Source organism: Rattus norvegicus, chromosome 7 (genome assembly GCF_036323735.1).
Source record: "Rattus norvegicus strain BN/NHsdMcwi chromosome 7, GRCr8, whole genome shotgun sequence".
NCBI classification, from domain to species: domain Eukaryota; kingdom Metazoa; phylum Chordata; class Mammalia; order Rodentia; family Muridae; genus Rattus; species Rattus norvegicus.
The window spans coordinates 121,971,965-121,990,497 of record NC_086025.1 but is presented as its reverse complement, the minus strand read 5'-3'; the positions used below and the strand labels follow the sequence as shown (position 1 = coordinate 121,990,497).

Here is an 18,533-nt window from a genome sequence, read left to right as displayed (position 1 = left end):
AACAGCATTGCCTGTTGATCATGTCCAAAGCCTACACAAGCACTGCCTTTCCCAGTGTGACCTCCCACTACTGTCACATTGGTGCTGTAGAGGACAACTGGTGTGGTCTTGGTCCACCTGCTTGGCCCTGTAATGGTATTTGTCTGACCACAGCCTAGTAACCCACTTTAATATAAGGATGGTGAGTATTCTTTTTTTAATATTGACATAGGTTTTTGTGACCATTTATATGAACATTGTAATATTTATTTCATGTATATATAAAATCTTTAATTAGATTTTTAATTTATATGTTAGGATGACTCAGTTAAATTTCTGAAAACAACAATAAACTAGTTGGAATGTTAAGACTGCTTTGAAAGCACAGATTTACAGATTTGTGATGGGGAAGATAGTTCAGTTGGGAAAATACTTTCCATGTAGGCATGGAAACCTGAGTTCAATTCCTAAAACTCAGGTCAAAAGCTAGGCATGTTGACAAAACAATATAAGATGGGCTGGGGAGAGGCAAAACTGTATCGGGGATGTCTCAGAGGAATCCTAAAACCAGGAGGGCAGATGGGATGTTCCAGCCCAAGGCTAAAGAATGAGGACCAACCAGCTTGCTGTAGATGGGAGTTTCAGCAAGATGGCGGCTGTCTCAAGCAAGGCTCAAGAATAGCCATGCTCCAAGTCTGAGTCTGATGGCAGAACACTGGCAGAAGAACCCCTTTACCACTTGTGGGGTTATCCTATTCAGGCCTCATCTGACTGGCTGCCGTACACCCACCAGGGAGGGCAGTCTGCTTTACAACCTACAAATTCAAAATCAGTTTTATCCACAAGATGAGATACACCCAGAATAAGGTTCACAGAGCATCTGGGCACTCTTTGGTCTAGGTTAAGGTAACATGTAAAATTAATTATCACAAGAATATGCCTTTGCCCCCTGACAGCGATACGGACTCAGTCACATTTACCATTCTTGATATTTGTATATGTATCCCTGACCCCAATCTGGCTTACAGTTTACCACTTTAACCATCTTTTCAAAAAATCCTGGGTTTTTACAATATAATTTTGCTATGTGGCCTGCGCTAAGGTGACTGGTATGTACATCACACATGGCCCCAGTAAGCTTCTGCACACTTTCTTTCTGCTCCTCCTTTTCTGAGATGCAAATACCAAGTGTGTGAGGCCATCTCAAGTTGTCCTGAGTCTGTACTCAGTGTCACTCATTTCAGAAAGAGAACTGCATGTTTCTAACTTTCTTAGGTAATGGCTACATTTATAAACTGATAGCCATGGTGAGTAAGAAGTAAGCATGCAGAAAGGTCTAGAAGCACCTACTGCTTCCTCCCCAGCATGCCTCTGTCCCAGGCAACTTTTGCAGAAGCAAATGTTTAGCTATCTGCCTCAGAACATGCATGGAATAATAACATGTGTATGACCAGAACATGCATGGAATAATAACATGTGTATGACCAGAACATGTATGGAATAATAACATGTATATCACCAGCTCTGATGCTTCCCTTTGTCTATGTCCTTAAGACACACGCTGCACCGACCCCCTTTTGTTGTTGGTGTTTGTCAGGACTCTGGGTTTCACATAGCTGTCCCTGTTGTTTACTCATGGGTACCTGTGTGGTGGTCACTTGTCTTTTTTCAGGCCTCACTTTTTGCATTCTGGGAGTAACTAGATTCTTATTTTTATTTCCTTGACTTCGAAACTTCAAGCCAAGCCAGGCACAGTGGGACAAGCCTATAATCTTGACACCCAGGAGGCCGAAGCCAGATGATTGCTTTTTCAAGAGAGGCTGTCAGGCCAGATCAGCCTCAAACTCACTGGATGACAACAACCTGATACAGATCAACAGCTTGGCTTTAAGACTTGCTGTCGCCTGTCAGTTCTGTCGGTCTATGACACAGCCCTGAGACCAAGGCTGGGCTTCTCTGGTTGCAGTACTGTGTCAACCCTGGGAGATGTTACCTCCCAGATTTGCCTATCTTCTCACAAGCTCACAGACTGAGTGTGGAAACTCCAGGGACTCTGTCAGTGCTGAGAGTCTGCTGTTACCTGCTCTCTCCTCAGCACTGTCAACTTCATCCTTAACGTTCTGTTTCCTCAGCTCAAGTGTCTCTCCTGGACTTCAGTGCTCTGCTCTCTAAGTGTATACACAGCACCGTCCACCTCACTCTGTCTCATACTCAGGAATAAGTTCCGGTACAGCTGATGCCCAATGTCTCAATGCTGCTTTACATATCTGCAGGAGATTTTTTGGAGAGGGTGCTGGGGCCTGAACTCCAGGTCTCCAGCACGCTAGGCCTTCCTTCCACTGGAATTATATTTCTAATCCTTTTCTGTTTTTTTAAAAAATTATTTTCATGTACTTTCATCTTTAAAAATATTTATTTTTATGTACACATTTTGCCTTCCTGTATGTCTGTGCACCACATAGTGTATAGTACATGTGGAGGCCTGAAGAGGGAGCCTGATTTGCTTCCAATGACAGCTGTGGGCTGCCATGTGGATGCTGGGAGTCAAAACTGGGTCTTTGGGAAGATGCTCTTAACTTCTGAACCATCTCTCCAGCCCCTGTAATCCATCGTGGTTGACTGACCATGGAATGCTAGGATTTACTTAAACTTGGCTAGAAATAACATTTTGCACACAAGAACGCAGCACTTCAGCCAGTCGGACCCTCACTAAAGAGCAGTGGCTTCTCTTCAACCCCTTCTGCCGTCTCTCTCCTCCAGCTAACTCTTTTGAGAATCAGGCAATCAGAATGAAGCAGGAGCCGGGCAACGAAGGGCTTAGAGGCTTATAGATCAAAGCTACCTATGCTCAACAAAGACTTCTTTCTGTTTTCAGATCAAAATAAAACGTCTAGAAGGAAATACATAGCTGATGATTTTTAATGGCTAACATTTAAAAAATTTTCATTTAGTGTTTTCTATGACTGAATGAGCTTCCTGTAACTGTCTCCTCCCCCAACACACACACACACACACACACACACACACACACACACACACACACACCACTCTCTCTCTCTCTCTCTCTCACACACACACACACACATATGACTGTGTGTACATGTTTGCATGAGTGCAAATGTGCACATGTAGGTCAGAGGACAGTCTTGGGTGTCACTCTTCATGAAACACCTGACACAAGGCTGCTTTATTGCTTCCTACTGTGGACTATGTGCTATTGGCCTCTGAGCATCCAGGGAGTCTCCCAATACTTCCTCTCACTCAGTGTGGGAGTGCTGGGAGGACAGTGCACCACTGTCTAAGATTCAAACCCAAGTCCTCACTGTTGAGCAGCAGGTGTTTTACCCACTGAGCCATCTCCCTGGCCTTGGTCTCTAAATGACTGTGTTGTCATCAGCTTTGTTGGAGTTCGTTTTCTGTTACCAGTAGTCAGTGATGGCTACAGACACTCATAACTGGTCAGAGTGCTGAGAATAAATGAATGTCTGAATTGTTTGATGTCGAGCCTCTGGGTCATCACTTCCAAGGCTCAGAGAGTGTCACAGAATAGAGGCAGGAAGTATATACGGGCCAGAGGAAGGTGCGGCTCCATGTGGACTACATTTCTGGGCATGAGACAGCATTGCACTTCCCAGCTCACAGCAGCTGTGGTCACCTGCATAGGACTAGCTGGATAGACTCCACCTCCCTTGATAATTCATGCAGTTAATGACTGAGAGGGGAGGGAGAGGGAGAGACATTTTCTTCAATGGTACAGCAACTGGTAAGATGCTCATACTACTGTAAATGAACTCTCAATCATGATCCTGTAAACAACCCTAATAAAAGATATGAAAGTAGAGGGGGATTAATTGGGAGAAGGATAAAGAAGTAGGAGAGGACAAGGAAGAGCAGTGTGGTGTGACTGTGCTCAAAATCTATTCTGTGTATGTATCACAGTGCCATAATGAAACCAGTAATATGTATAAGGAATGCTTATGCTAAACCACTTTACAGTAACACAATTACAGAAGCAACAAGAATCCTAATTCTAGCATTTTTACAGAATACTTACAGAACAGTAAAAGTTTCTAAATATTACATGTAATTTAAACTTTTAAATTATTATACACTTAAGACACCCCCACGAAATCACATTTCAGTAGCACCACAGTTTGCCAACTCCATTCTTCAGGTCACTAGGGGCACAGTGACAAATAAGTAAGGCCACTTCTGCTGTATGAGCCTTGTGCATGACTCCAACACAAAGGCACGGAGTTTCCATTCACAGAATGACTCCATTAGAGAGGAAAAAAATGGTGTCTTTATGACACTGACAGATTACAAATGCTAACACCCTGCTGAATGTGCGTCCTTCCAGACATCATCTGTGCAGACACAATCACATGACTGTAACCCCTACCCCAGTGTATACAGAAGAGTGCAAACAGTTGTTTCAGGCAGGGCCACACTAACCTGCCCTGGGTGATCTGGATCTCTTAGTATAGACCTGGATGGGCTCAAACTCACAAAGAGCCTCCTCTTTCTCTCACTCCTGAGCACTGGGATTAAAGGAGTATACCAACTAAAATCACACTATTTTAATACAATTCAGTAAAAACATACCTTACTATATCTTAATTTTTCATTGCTTAAATATATTACAGCATCCTGGTCCTACATATAACTATATACGTGTTTAAACTAAATACAGCTTATGACTATTTTATTTTTTATTACACACACACACACATATGGACTTGTCTGCATGTATGTCTCTGTACCATGTGTATACAGTGTCTTTCAGGACCAGAGTTGGTGCTAGATTCGTTGGAACTGGAGTTACAGGCAGCTGTTAGCTGCCACACAAGTGCTCAGTCAAACCTGGGTCCTCCTGGAGAGTAGCAAGGGCTCTTACTTTTTTCTTGACAGGGTTTCTTATTGTAGTCCTAGCTGTCCTGGAACTGACTCTGTAGACCAGGGTGGCCTCTAAGTCACAGAGATCCACCTGCCTCTGCCTCCCAAGTGCTGGGATTAAAGTATAAGCTACCGCACCTGGCTCTTTTAGTTTTAACTGAAATCTAGACTATTTGTGAATAATATTGCTCTAATAATCCAATCAAGTGAGAAGTTCACATTATTAAATGTATTAAAGTCATCAGAAAACTATGTCTGTGATGGACTGACTGCCCATCATCTTTGATTACCTTGGTGATGGACTGCCCGTCATTTCTGGTGACCTTGCTGATGGACTGCCCGCCATTTTTGGTTACTTTGGTGATGGACTGCCCGTCATTTCTGGTGATGTTGGTGATGGACTGCCCGTCATTTCTGGTTACCTTGTTGATGGACTGCCCGCCATTTTTGGTGATGCTGGTGATGGACTGTCCGTCATTTTTGGTGATGTTGGTGATAGACTGCCCATCATTTTTGGTTACCTTGGTAATGGACTGCCCGTCATTTTTGGTGATGTTGGTGATGGACTGCCCATCATTTTTGGTGATGTTGGTGATGGACTGCCCGTCATTTCTGGTTACCTTGGTGATGGACTGCCCATCACTTTTGGTGTCCTGTGCAAGGCTCCAATTCCCTGTCACCTGAGGAGACTGTAAAATGATTTCTTCTGGAAATAAAACTTTGAAACAAGAAAAAGTGGAGGGACAGGTATCATTTAAAATGAATGGAGACAACGTAAATACCCATAGCTGGTTCTGAAATAGTTCACTCTCCATTCTGCCTTCTGGAGACTCCCCTCTCCTAGTTTTAATATTAAGTAGTGTTGCACAGACTCTGCAACAAGCCATAACTTATCTCTGTGAGACAAGCAGGAGCTACAGTCCAGGAGGACAGTGCACACAGCAGTGAACTAACCTCAGCTACTGACGTGTGCTGTCTTTTCAGAGGTGAAATAGTAAAAACAAAGAGGGGGTGGGTGGGAAACTGCTCAACAGGGAGGAAAAAGCATGAGCTGTCACATGAACTCTATAAATGTGCTCTGGGAAGATTTAATACTACTCTCTCACAACACTACCTTTGACGCCCAAATGGATGACCTGCTCAAGCGCATAGTGACACCGTCTGCTTGTGGTCCTGCCAGAAAGAAAACACAAAGTAATGAACTTTGTTCAGTTTAGAATTTACAAAATTTTGATTATAAATGTTATACTGTGAATGTTCTTTCCAAACTCTGAAACTTGGGTGAAATTGTGTATGTGCTGGTGGTGTGGTCTATCAGCCGCCTCTGTGGTGGCTCCGGGAGGTTGCCCTTGAACGGGTGATTGGGTCTGCGGGAACGGCTTTGTTAAGAAGTCAGTCTGAACTCCTGCTCTGGCTTTGTCTGGTCCCTGCTCCAGTGCTCCCTTCCGTGCTCCCTTGCCATGTTCCGATGCAGCAGGAAGGCCTTCACCAAGGTTGCAAAGCCTTCAGAACATTGAGAATAAGTCTTTTCTTTATAAATGACCCAGTCAGTGGTCTCTGTCATAGCAACAGAAAACGTCAAGATGATTAATGTTCAGCAATCACACGCTAACACGACTCTTACAGAAGGCTTGTAAATAAAAGACCCAGTCAAAGGCCAGGCACCACAGGGTCGTACAGGCAGCCCCTGCCTCTGTGTGAAGGGAATGTGAAGGACTAAATGGGAGCTTTAACAACCTGCATCTACACAACACACCAGGTAATTACGAGTTCTGTACGAAAGTCTAAGCAGAGACAACTCAGGTATCGGGACAGCAGGTGCCGTCCTTTCTAGAAGAGTAAGGAAGATATTACTATTAATGTGTAAAGAGAAAAAAATAGGTTTGCTGTAAAGTTTTGTCCATTTTAAAGTTGAAGATAACAAAAGATAAAAACAATTTTCAACAAAACAGGATTAACTCTCCGAAGCACAAAAGATGCTGCAGTCAGCAAAGCACAGAAGCTGACTCGCACCTTCTTAGACACACTTACCAGATTTCTTGAAAACTCAGGAGTGGGATACGACATAGGCACTTGGCCATTCTCGGCCATAATAGGGTAGGGGTGGATGCTAAAGTCACAGTGGGACCCATTTCTGTGGTGCATGACTGGGAGTGTATCCATCTGTGTTATCTCTGTAAGGTCCACTGAACCTGTATAAGCCCTGCTTTTCTCCATTCTGCAACATAATTTCTTGGGACAATAAACTCCATAGAAAGAGAGATAATTGGTGTGACAGTAATGCCAGGATTTGGTCAAACGAGGAAAAATTAAGTAGATGTTACACATGTGTGTATTGGGGGGCACAGGAGAATAAACAAGGTCTCCAAAGGAGGGTGGAAGTGAGAAAGAAAGGGTCACCAAAACCAACTTCCCAGGGATGAACTAGTATTCGAGAGGAGGACTACAAAGATGTCAACTGACTATTTAAGCATCTTAGTACAAAATAAAAAGAATCTTGGGGCTGGAGACGTGGTTCAGTGTTTGGAGCATTCTCTGCTCTTGTAGGACTAGACTTCAGATTCCAGCGTCCATGGTGGGCAGCTTACAACCTGTACCTCCACCTCCAGGGAACTGGGTTGCCATCCTCTGTTCTTTGCACCCCGACACCCACATACATAAATGCACAATCTTTAGAAAAGAATCCTTATTATTTCACTGGGGACTAAATGACCAGCAAACGAAAGAGTGGCACAGGAACTCAGAGCAATACCCATGCAGCACTGAACACATGAGGCAGAAAAAGAAGGAAGGCCTGCAGTTTATGCTCTTCACCCGTAACAGATGAGACTGGAGAAAGAAAAGCAGATGGAGCCTGAAATACATAGGAAAAATGAAATCACACAAGATCAGAGCAAAACTCAATGCGCCAGGGAACACAAGGACAGCAGAGAATACCATACCAGTGAAACCACAACTGGGGTCTTTGACAAGGTCGATACCAGAAAGACGGCTCAGTAACTAAGAGCACTGACTGATCTTACAAAGGATCAAAGTTAGGGTTCTAGCACTGAATGGTGGCTAACCAGGCCAGGAAGATGGCTCAGAGGGTAAAGCCACTTGCCACCCACATCTGATGATCTGAGTTCAACTCCCAAACTCCAGTGAAGACTGAAGACAATAACTGACCTCCACGTGCACTATGCCACATACATCACATATATCATACACTCGCATATGCATGTATGCATACTGTACACAGACACATGTAAGCAAATAAAAAGAACCTAATTCTAAACCTAAAGGATCCTTTCTTAGTAGGACAATGTAATACAAAACTTAAGTGTCCCACAAAGAAGATCTAGAAGGCTTCAGAGGGAACTCTACCAAATATCTAACGAAGAAATGATGTTTATTCTATACAAAGTTTGCCAGAATATATAGTGTATGTAGGGGGTTTACTGTAGACCAATATATCTCATGAACAGAAGTATAAAAATGAGTACATTTTAGCAAACCAAACCCAAAAACATAAAAAGGAACCACAACATGACCAAGTACCATTCATCTCATAGGCAAAGCTGAATTTACACCTTGGACTCCTTGCTGAAAGGACACACTGAAAGCAAGTTATTAGAAATTAAAGTTAATATTGTTTGCAATGGTATTAAACTTAAAAAAAATATGGCCAGGAGTAGTGGTGCACAGCTGTAATCCCAGCACTCAGGAGGTGGACACAGGTGAATCTCTGTGAGTTTGAGGGCTGCCTGGTCTACTATGCTGAGTTCCAGGCCAGATGAGGCTATGTAGTGAGACCCTGTCTTGAAAAATAAAAATATTCAGGCAGGCATGCTGGTACAAGCTTTAATTTCAGTACTCAGGATACAGAGGCTATAATTTCCAAATTCAAGGCCAGCCTGGTCTAGAGTTGAGCTCCAAGATAGCCAGGGCTACACAGAGTTTTAAAAAACCCTGTCTCAAAAACCAAAAGCACAACAAAATAACAAAGGAACAAATCTGCCAAAAACATGTAAAACCTCCAACTTAGAAGTCCATATTGATAAGGGAACTCAAGGAATAGTAAACTAATGGAGAGCTGCACGTTTTCAAGAACTAGAGGACAACATCCTGGCAGTAGCAATTTTCCTACTCTCGCCAAGATAAACACCATCACTCAGAACTCCTCACAGACAGTGATTCAGTTAGCAGGGGCTGGACCCTGCTCCCTGTTCTCCCAGGTCTTGGCACCAGCTGTGAGGGTGCACTGAAACCACTAAGCCGGCCGTCTCCATGGTTAGGAAGAGGTTTATTATGACTATGAGACTGCTGCATGGCTATCTCTCAGGGACAGACAGAGTAGCACACGTGACTGCCAGGGCTATCTCTCAGAAGAGCCCAGAGGCTACTGTGGGGAAATGCAGGCCAGAAGAGCACAGTGGCTTTTATATGCACCACAGGTACAGGCAGACAAGAGTCAGATGCCTCATTTGCCGGGGAGATAAGGGAGTGGCTCTTGCTGGCACACAGACCAGTTTCACAGGTTTCTGAGGAGTGCTGAGTCATCTTTCCCTTCTCCCCATCAGCTTCCAGCCTGAGCGAGTCCAGACTGCCATTTTGAGGGGATTGGGACCTAACACATGGATCATCTACGGAGTACAGGATGGCTAACATGCCATCTCCTGCATGCTCATGAAGACTTCAACTGATTTACTCAAGGACAGGCTGTCTGGGAGGATGAAAAACATTTGCATGAAACTCATTAAACCTTACCTATTGTATGTAAATTCCACATCCATAGGTTCAAAGTTATACATTTGTTCAAATCCTGGATTAAGTTTAAGAGTTACATCTTCTTCATGAATCTAAAAAAAAAAAAAAAAAAAAAAAAAAAGTGAATCAACTTCTACACAGTAGACTAGCCTTCTTGGGACAACCTTGCATCTGTATTTGGCAAGACAACATGAAAATACCATTTTATATATTTGAGCCAAAATCTGGTATCTTACATATCTGCAAAATTAACTGAAAGCATCAGATCATCCTTAAGCTATGCAAACAGAGGGATGCCTCATTCACATCAGCGACCCTTAGTGGGTCTCCTCAGCGACACTCCTGTGGCAAGTACACTAACAATCTGCTGCACGCCAAGTCATTTAAGTGCCACACCAGGCCTTCCCTTTCGAGTAGTACTGGGAATAAATAAAGCTAGATCCTTCATAAAATAATACCTCATATTTTCTCCTGCATAGCAAAGGAAGGAAACCTGAGGACAGTGAGAGGAGAAGCAGGACAGCAAACCCAACATACTCAGGTAGATAGCAGCTGAGGCTGAGGCTACCCAAGGCCCTAGCCACAGAGTCCTGTCATTCTCAGAAGATGCTGCCACAGCCCTTCACTAGGAAGACTGCCCAGCAGAGGCCTCTGAGTTACCCAGAGAGTACAAAAACGGAAAGGGAATCCACAACCCAAGGTTACTAAACACACTGAGGCCAAGCTACTGAGACTGAGGGCTATGGCCCTCACCAGCCTAGGATACTGTGGACTAACCTGTCCTTTTACCTGAAAAAGCTGCAAATGAGAAAATGGAAAGGCACATCTAAGCAAGCACAAGGTAACTTAAAACCATCACACAGCTTTAAAGAACCACAAACTATTCAGAAGTAAAGGCAAGAGGGAAGGCTGCAAGTGGGACTGTGTTCCCTAGAATCCGAGTTGGCTTTATGTCAACCTGTCCCAAGTTAGTCATTTGAGAAGAGGAAACCGCAACTGAGGAAGCCCCTCGCTGTCCAGTCAGTAGGACACTGTCCTGATTGATGACTGATTTGGGAAGGCCCAGCCCACTGTAGATGGTGTCATCCCTGTGTCTGCTTAAAGTAAGATATCAGGCTGAGCAAGCCAGGAGACATGAGCTAATAAGCTGCATCCCTCCATAGCGTCTGCCTCATTTCCTGCCTTTAGGTCCCTGTCTGGAAGGTTTACACTTTGGTTTCCTCTGATGATAACTGTAACCTCTAAGTCAATTAGAGCATCTCTTCCTTAAGCTGCTTTTGGATGTGGTGTTTATCACAACAACAGAAGCCTAATTAAGACACCTAGTGTGTGCCTGGCAGGAAGATCCTCTGTGAGGGGCGGGCCAGCTGTAAGTGGGTAGCCCTCAGCAAGGGCCAAACGTCTTCTCTCCCCAAACTCTACAAATTGGCTCTCCTAGCAGGGCACCTACACTGGCCTGTCCCTGCTGGCTGGAAGGTGGCAGAGTGGTAACTACTCATTTCAGGTGTGGCTTCTCCAACTGAACTGTCTGGGCCACTGAAAACCTACATCAGCCTGAGTGTCCCGCCCCACGTGCTGGACAGAGAACAGATGGCGGAACCAAGGGAAGCCATGCTGAAACTGAGGAGACAGTGACTTTATGGAGCACACAGCGCCCACTAAAGGTCCCAGCACCACTCTCCGTGTGTCCCTCCTCCTGACTCCCACTTGCGAGCTCGTCCTGATCGTGCACACAGTGCCCAAAGCTGAATGCAAACATGGCTTATAAGTAGCTTTATATTGAGGAAAGCGATAGATTTTCTTAAATAGGAAGTTCCCTTCACACAACAAAGTCTACTCAAACATCCAGTGTGTCTTTAAATATCCCACAATACAGACGAAGCTACTGGAGTCCCTCCTCGGAGGTAGAGGAGTCCATCTGACCTTCACTTTTTGAGAATTATCCTCTCACCTCCATGACATAGCCGATATATTCGATGACATGTCCATTGTATTCTTGAGATTTTAAAATCAGTTTGTCACCTACGTTAAAAAATATTAGCATGTGTCAAACATATTTTCCTATGAAATCAAGTCTTAATGAAGTATAATAAAATATAACATTTCTGGTATTTACTGCTTAAAGGTAATGTATACCAGAGAAACATGGATAGTATACACTCTTGAGCATTCCCATTTAATAAATGTTGCTTTGAAGAACAGAAATGGGACAATCCAAGTACATGGCCAGTTAAAACTCTTTAATCCACAGTGTGAGCACACCTGCGTAGAGGGAAGGCCGGCTCTCTGCGAGCCCTGGGACTTCCAGCACCAGTAGCTCCCCCTTCCTCTTGAGGACAACGCCGCTCATGTTGTACTCCTTCAGCTCAATCTCGGCATGGATCTCCTCCAGCCACAGCAGTGTGGAGAACTTCTCCTTGTAGTTGGACATGTTCAAAAGCTGCAAAGCAAGCAGGCTCCCATGAATCCAGATGTCCACACTGCCCACGTCCAAGACAGTTTCTGCTGACCACACGATTCAGGATGAGGGGTTGTGAACCAGATCGGCATACCTCACTGGACAAAACTCTATTCGCTGCCAAAGTCTGGGCCCTTAGACAACTGTGTGTGTGTGTGTGTGTGTGTGTGTGTGTGTGTGTGTGTGTGTACACGTACATACACATGTAGGTGCACTTGCCTGTGTTGAGTACATGTAGACTAGAGAATGATGTCAGAAATCTTCTTCCTCACTCTTCTACCCTGGTTTTTAGGTTTTATTTGATGTTTGCTTGCTGGTATACAGGTACGATGCACTCACGCAGTGCCCGGAGTGACAGGTGGACAGAAGAGAGCACTTGAGCCTCTACAACTGGTGTTACAAAAGGTTGTGAGTTGCCATGTGGGTGCTGGCAACCAAATCCAGGCGCTGTGCACCAGAGCAAATGCTACCGGCTGCAGAGGCACCTCTCCAGGCCTTCTCATCTCACTTTTTGAGACAGGTTCTTGCTGAACCCAGAGCTCACCATTTTGGCTACACTGACTGGCTAGGGAGCCCTGGAATCCCCGTCTCCATTTCCAGTCTGGCTAGGCACCACATCTGTGTTTTAATGAGCGATGAGAAATGAACTCAGGCCCTCATGGCTGCACAGCAAATACCTCACTTTCTGAGCCATCTTCCCAGGTGTACTGGCTGGTTCTGTGTGCCAACTTGACACAGGTTAGAGTCATCAAAGAAAAAGCCTCAGTTGAGGAAATGCCTCCATGAGACCCAGAGGTAAGGCATGTCTTCAATTAGTGAACAGTGGGGGAGGCCCAGCCCATGGTGTGTTCTATAAGAAATCACACCACGGACGATTCAAGCCAGTAGGTGCTCTCCTCCATGGCCTCTGCATCAGCTCCTGCCTCCAGGTTCCTGCCCTGTTTGAGTTTCTGTCCTGACTTCCTCCAGTGATGGACTAAGATCTGGAAGTGTAAGCCAAATAAACCCTTTCTTCACCAACTTGCTTTTTGGTGTTTCAACACAAAAATAAAACCCTACCTAAAACATAGCCCTCTTTTTAAAAATGAATTTAAAGTCATAAACGTAAATAGCATTTTTAAACCAAATACATTCTAACACAATACAATCCAAAGACATAATAATTTGATACACATTTGCTAAGAAATGATGGTAAAAATATTAACAGTCTTTGCTTCCCATAATAAAACCATGATGTTTCTTAAGAGCAGAAAAGTTTATCTGTACAGTAAAAACATTGTCATTCAAAACATCTGAGTCTTAAACCTTCAGTTACAGTCTCGGCTTCTCTCAGAGCTCAGATGTTACCCTCTGAGGGCGCCTCACAAGGAACGCACTGCTTGCTGCTACCAATGCTAAGATTCCCAAGATCCCCTTGGAAATCGGCAGAAACCTGTGGAAAGCTCAAGTGTTGCTTGTACAGACAGACCCCCCTATCCCTCTCATGCGTCTGGATGTTCCTCAAACACTGAGAAAACGGACAGCAAATATTTGCTGAGATGGCAAGCTTCCCATACAATGTCAGACCTTAAACCTTTGTTTTCTAGACTTCTCTGTACCCTCTGAACTCAGAGAAGTACGTAGCCTTCCACCTTCCTTGAAAGCATTGTATGTAGAGAGCTGCCTCAAGGATACTGGTGAGAACTTGACTTTGGGCTAGGACAAGGAGAGCTTCATCACCCTGATAAGTTCCTGATACCATGGGACCTTTGTTTATGCCTTGCTTCTCCCGGACTACTTTGTTTATGCCTCAGAACTGGCCATACTCTTTATGTACCTAGAATGATATAAAAGCACACTGGGAAAATTAAACCCACTTCAGCACTTGCTGGAGTCAGACTATAATGTTGTCTAATTGTCTTTTCTTTCTTTAATCTCCCTCCCTCCCTTGAGACCCTGTTGACTGAGCTGTCTTGGTTAAGTGTACAACTCTTTCCCTGCCTGCTTCCCTGGTATTTCTAGGAAGAAAATATCAGCAAACAGGAACGTAGAGCACAGGGGGATGCTGTGGGGGTAACTGTGGCACACTTCTGTGTAGAGCTAAGCTAATGGACCTCTGACCCCAGTCATGTCTACCCTGCTGCTGAGTTCAGAAGAAGTTCCTGAGAGTGAGTCAGTGCTTAGCTAAGTCCTCCCAGGTTTTCTGGGCCCCTCCACCTAGCACCAATGCTGTCCCCTGCAGTGTTCTGGGGAAAGCTTCCTGTCCCTGGCAAAGCAGAAGGCTGGCTTGACTCTCCCACTCCATCCCGCTCCTCTTCCTGAGCACTGTGAACACCAGATGAGGCCTGAGGGTGACTCTTGAATCACCTTCCAATTCCTGGTTACCTGTGGTAGAATCCTGACAGGAGGTCTGAACCCAAGGACTCACCCTGGCTGTGAGTGGAGCTGTAGTACTGCGTAGCCCCCCACACCCTTCAGATGTTCACCTACCTCTGCGAGGAGCGGCTGGAAGGTCAGGATGTCGATTTTCTGCTCCACACATTTTTTGAGTCTGTCTGGTATTGGGTACTGCGGAAGGAAGCTTGGAAGTTGTCGCCTCGAGTTCCTAAAAAAGTTAAATCAAAGTGTATAAGCATAACGTGTGTGTGCACATGTGTGATGACGCGCGTGCACACGCACACACGCGCGCGCACACACACACACACACACACACACACACACACACACACACACACACTCGCAGAGGCCAGAGGACAACTTTGGCTGCTGCTTCTCAGGTGCACCAACCTTGATGTTTTTCAAACAGTCTCTCTGGCCTAGGGATTACCAGATTAGGCTAATATGGCTAGCTAATGCACCCCAGGATCTGCCTGTCTCTGTCTTCCCCAGTGGTGGGGTTACAACATGGCACACTACTGTGGCATGGCATGCTTTTTAATATGGACTCTGGAGACTGAACTCAGTTTCTTATGGTCACATAGCAAGTACTGACTGAACTCAAAGTAATCCTTTTTTAAAAAAAAGATTTATTTATTATATATAACTACACTGTAATTGTCTTCAGACACACCAGAAGAGGGCATCGGATCCCATTACAGATGCTTGTGAGCCACCATGTGGTTGCTGGGAATTGAACTCAGGACCTCTGGAAGAGCAGTCGGTGCTCTTAACCACTGAGCCATCTCCCCAGCCCTCAGAGTATTCTTAATCTAGATGTCTTATATGTTTATGAGTATCTCTTACCTATAATGTATGGGTCCAGAAATGTTTCAGATTTTCTAGTTTTTTTCCTGTTTTGGGATATAACTGAGCTATATTTCTATATACTTCTATTATTCTTCATTTTGCAAGACTTATATAGATTATCGGTTATAGATTTTCTGAAATGCAAAAAATTCTGAAGCTTGTAAGTCATGTCAGCATTCAGATGTTTTCAGATTTCAGAAGACTTCAGGTTTTGGAGACGCTCATAGGAGACATTTCTCCTCAGATTCTCTGCCCTGTTTCAGAAGGGCTAGAGTTCATTTGTTAATGGCGCCATGTGACATGAGACCCAGACCAGGTCACTCTGGGGTCAGGATCCTGTCCCCATACAAGCTCTGGCTTGGCATTCTCATTTCTGCAACAGAGCTGGGCAGAGCTATGCAAGCTATGGGGGAACCGGACAACAAGATCTCTCTCAGGAGCCGCTTGACCATGGGGGTGAAGTCAGTCTCCAGCTTAGCTACTCCCTAAGTAGCTAAATTACTGCACTTTTAGTCAAGGCAGAGTACTAGGCGTGAGGCTGACACGTCACAATGAGAACACGCTTGGTACAAGCTACCCTGTGTGGAACCTGCATTAACAGATCTGCTGGTTCTTGGCTGTTTCTCTGGAGAAATCTAGGTTCCTCCCAAGCTTCTATCATCATCTAGCTAGCTGCACTCAAATTCACAGCACTCTGTCATCCAGCAAGGCAAAGGACAGAGCAGCAGAGAGGGCAGGAAGAATGGGGAGAAGGAGAGAGAATGAGGACAGGACAGGGCCCTTCAAGCTCTGATGCAGCTCGAGCTGCACTGTGGGAGCAGAGGTATACAGCCAACCTCTCAGCTTCAGGCCACTTCCTGTAGAGTGGGTTCCTGTAACTCACAACTCAGCAGGTAGTCTGACTGTGTGCTTCTGGATGGAAACTTTGCAGTCAACTACAGGACTAACCTAACAGTACAGAAGGCTGCTGCTGCTTAACTCAAACTCAGGGCTGTCTTCATCTCTGCAGTTGGAGGAACTCATGGAAACAGACATCTGGAAAGCAGGGGCATGTGGTAAATGCTAATAAAGAACTAACTGCAAAAATGAATGAGCTACAGAGAGACTAAGACAATCAATGCAGGCAGCATTCTGAGTTCCTGGTTAGCCAGCACTTCCCAGGAAGACCCTGTCTCCAAAACAAAACAAACACAACAGACTTCTGCTCATGTAGAACAATGGAATAAAAAGGAGAGTCCAGAAATAACTCATACAGCTACAATCATTTGATTTTCAACAATGGTATAAAAACAGCAGCAACATGCCAGCCCCCAACAAATCACAGAAAGTAGCCCTCTATATGAGTTAAACAGATTCCTACCTCCTGTTCTCTACAAAAACCACTTCAAAACCAACCAAAGACCCTAATGTAAGTCTCATGCTCTGAACCTGCAGTGCGTGACAGAGGCACCAGCAAGGTTTGCTGGGCCAGGGACTGTACAGCTCAGTCAATGGAGCAGTGCTTGGCAAGTACAGTTGCTTGGAACTCAAAAGCTTTTCACAGCAGAAGAAACAACTGAGGGAAGGAGCAACCTGCAAGGCTTCTCCAGCTGACAGGGAACAAAAATCTAGAACCAGCGGGATGCCTTCATCTCAGCACACAGCAGAGGCAGGCAGACTTCTGAGTTCCAGGTCAGCCAGGGCTACACAGAGAAACCCTGTTGCTAGACAACAAATTTAGAACCTATATAAACTCAAACATCAGCCATAAAAACAACCACCACAAAACAAGAACATTCCAACATCCAGAACAATCACAAATGTCTAAATGAACATGAAACGCAGACTACACTGCGCAGAGACTCCTCCTTTCTGGTGACAACAGAGGACGCGGAATGCCAGCAAGGACGCGGAAGCCACAATGCTGTGGGACTGTGAGGTGGTGCAGCCACTGAGCTCAGAACAGAATTTCCTCACAAAACTAAACTGGGGACTACCGCAGGAGCTGCCCCAGGGTGCCATCTACAGGACCCCACATCAGCACCAGAGACACTGCACACCCAACCCATGCCATTCACTTCCTTGACAGCTACAATGCCAGAGACACTGCACACCCAACCCATGCCATTCACTTCCTTGACAGCTACAATGATGGGGTCAGTCCGGCTACCCAGCCACAGCTGATGCCTGGTGTCATGCAAGAGTTTAGTCAGCCACACGAAGGGAGACAACTGTGTCGTGTGCTGAAACCAGGGATCATCATCTTAGGAAAGAAGGAAGGAAGGAGGAAGGAAAGAAGGAAGGAGGAAGGAGGGAGGGAAGGAAGGAAAGAGGGAGTGAGGGTGGTCCAGCTAAGAAAGGAAAATCTTCTCTTATATGTAGAATACAGACTTGTAAACTCACTCCATGAAAAGGCAGAAGAGAGATTGTTGTGTGAGGGAAAGGGAGAAGGGAAAAAGAAATATAAACGCAGAGACTACTGGAGGGAGGGGTAAGGACAGGTGATGAGAGGCAGACATGGCCAAGGTACAGTTATCTATGTGTTTAGAAATATCACAAGACCCCCATAGTTTCATACACTCACTTAAAAAAACTAAAGAGAGCCAGGCACGGTGGCTCACACCTTTAGTCCCAGCACCCAGGGAGGCAGAGGCAAGCAGACCTCAGAGTTTAAGGCCAGCCTGGTCTACAAGATGAGTTCTAGAATCCAGGGATACACAGAGAAATCATGTCTCAAAAAACCACCACCAACAACAAAATGAAAAGCAGTCTGATGCAGTACATGACCCCACCCTGATGTCCCTAACAAGAGCATGACCAAGCACTATGACTAAGTGACCGGGAGTCCTGGCAGCACACGCAGGCATTAGACAGCTGGGAATGAGTGCCCACCACTGCCGACTGCCAAGAAACCAGCAGGCTTACTCTAGGGCAGTGGTCTTCAGCTCAGAGGGTCACACCCCTCTGAGGGCACGTATCGGCTGTCCTGCACATCAGATATCACATTCAGCACAGTTATGAAGTAGCAATGAGGTAATATCATGGCATGGGGTCACCACACCAGGAGGAACTGTAGTAAGGGTTTGCAGAATCAGGAAGGCAGTCAACTGGAGGAAGGCGCATACATGGCTGTGAGACTACTTCCAGGGAAATGGCTAGCAGGGTATCAGAGCGTTTGCATTTGTTGGCGTGTATCTTAGCTTCCTCTTGAGGAACTCTGGCTGGACAGTGTGCACTTGCTCTTATA

The 18,533-nt window shown here is 45.2% G+C and overlaps 1 protein-coding gene across 4 annotated transcripts in view; it reads right to left on the bottom strand.

Annotated features, from left to right (window-relative positions):
- Mov10l1 (Mov10 like RNA helicase 1) overlaps positions 1–18,533 on the bottom strand; it is a 65,300-nt gene that overhangs the window by 24,545 nt on the left and 22,222 nt on the right. For all 4 annotated transcript variants that reach the window (XM_017595286.3, XM_017595285.3, XM_006242249.5 and 1 more), the window contains exons 10-15: positions 14,552–14,666; positions 11,887–12,064; positions 11,576–11,646; positions 9,625–9,716; positions 5,990–6,048; positions 5,166–5,593 (exon numbers count right to left, since the gene is read on the bottom strand). In XM_017595286.3, coding sequence (XP_017450775.3) covers positions 5,166–5,593; positions 5,990–6,048; positions 9,625–9,716; positions 11,576–11,646; positions 11,887–12,064; positions 14,552–14,666 — 943 coding nt within the window. The remainder of the gene's footprint in view (positions 1–5,165; positions 5,594–5,989; positions 6,049–9,624; positions 9,717–11,575; positions 11,647–11,886; positions 12,065–14,551; positions 14,667–18,533) is intronic.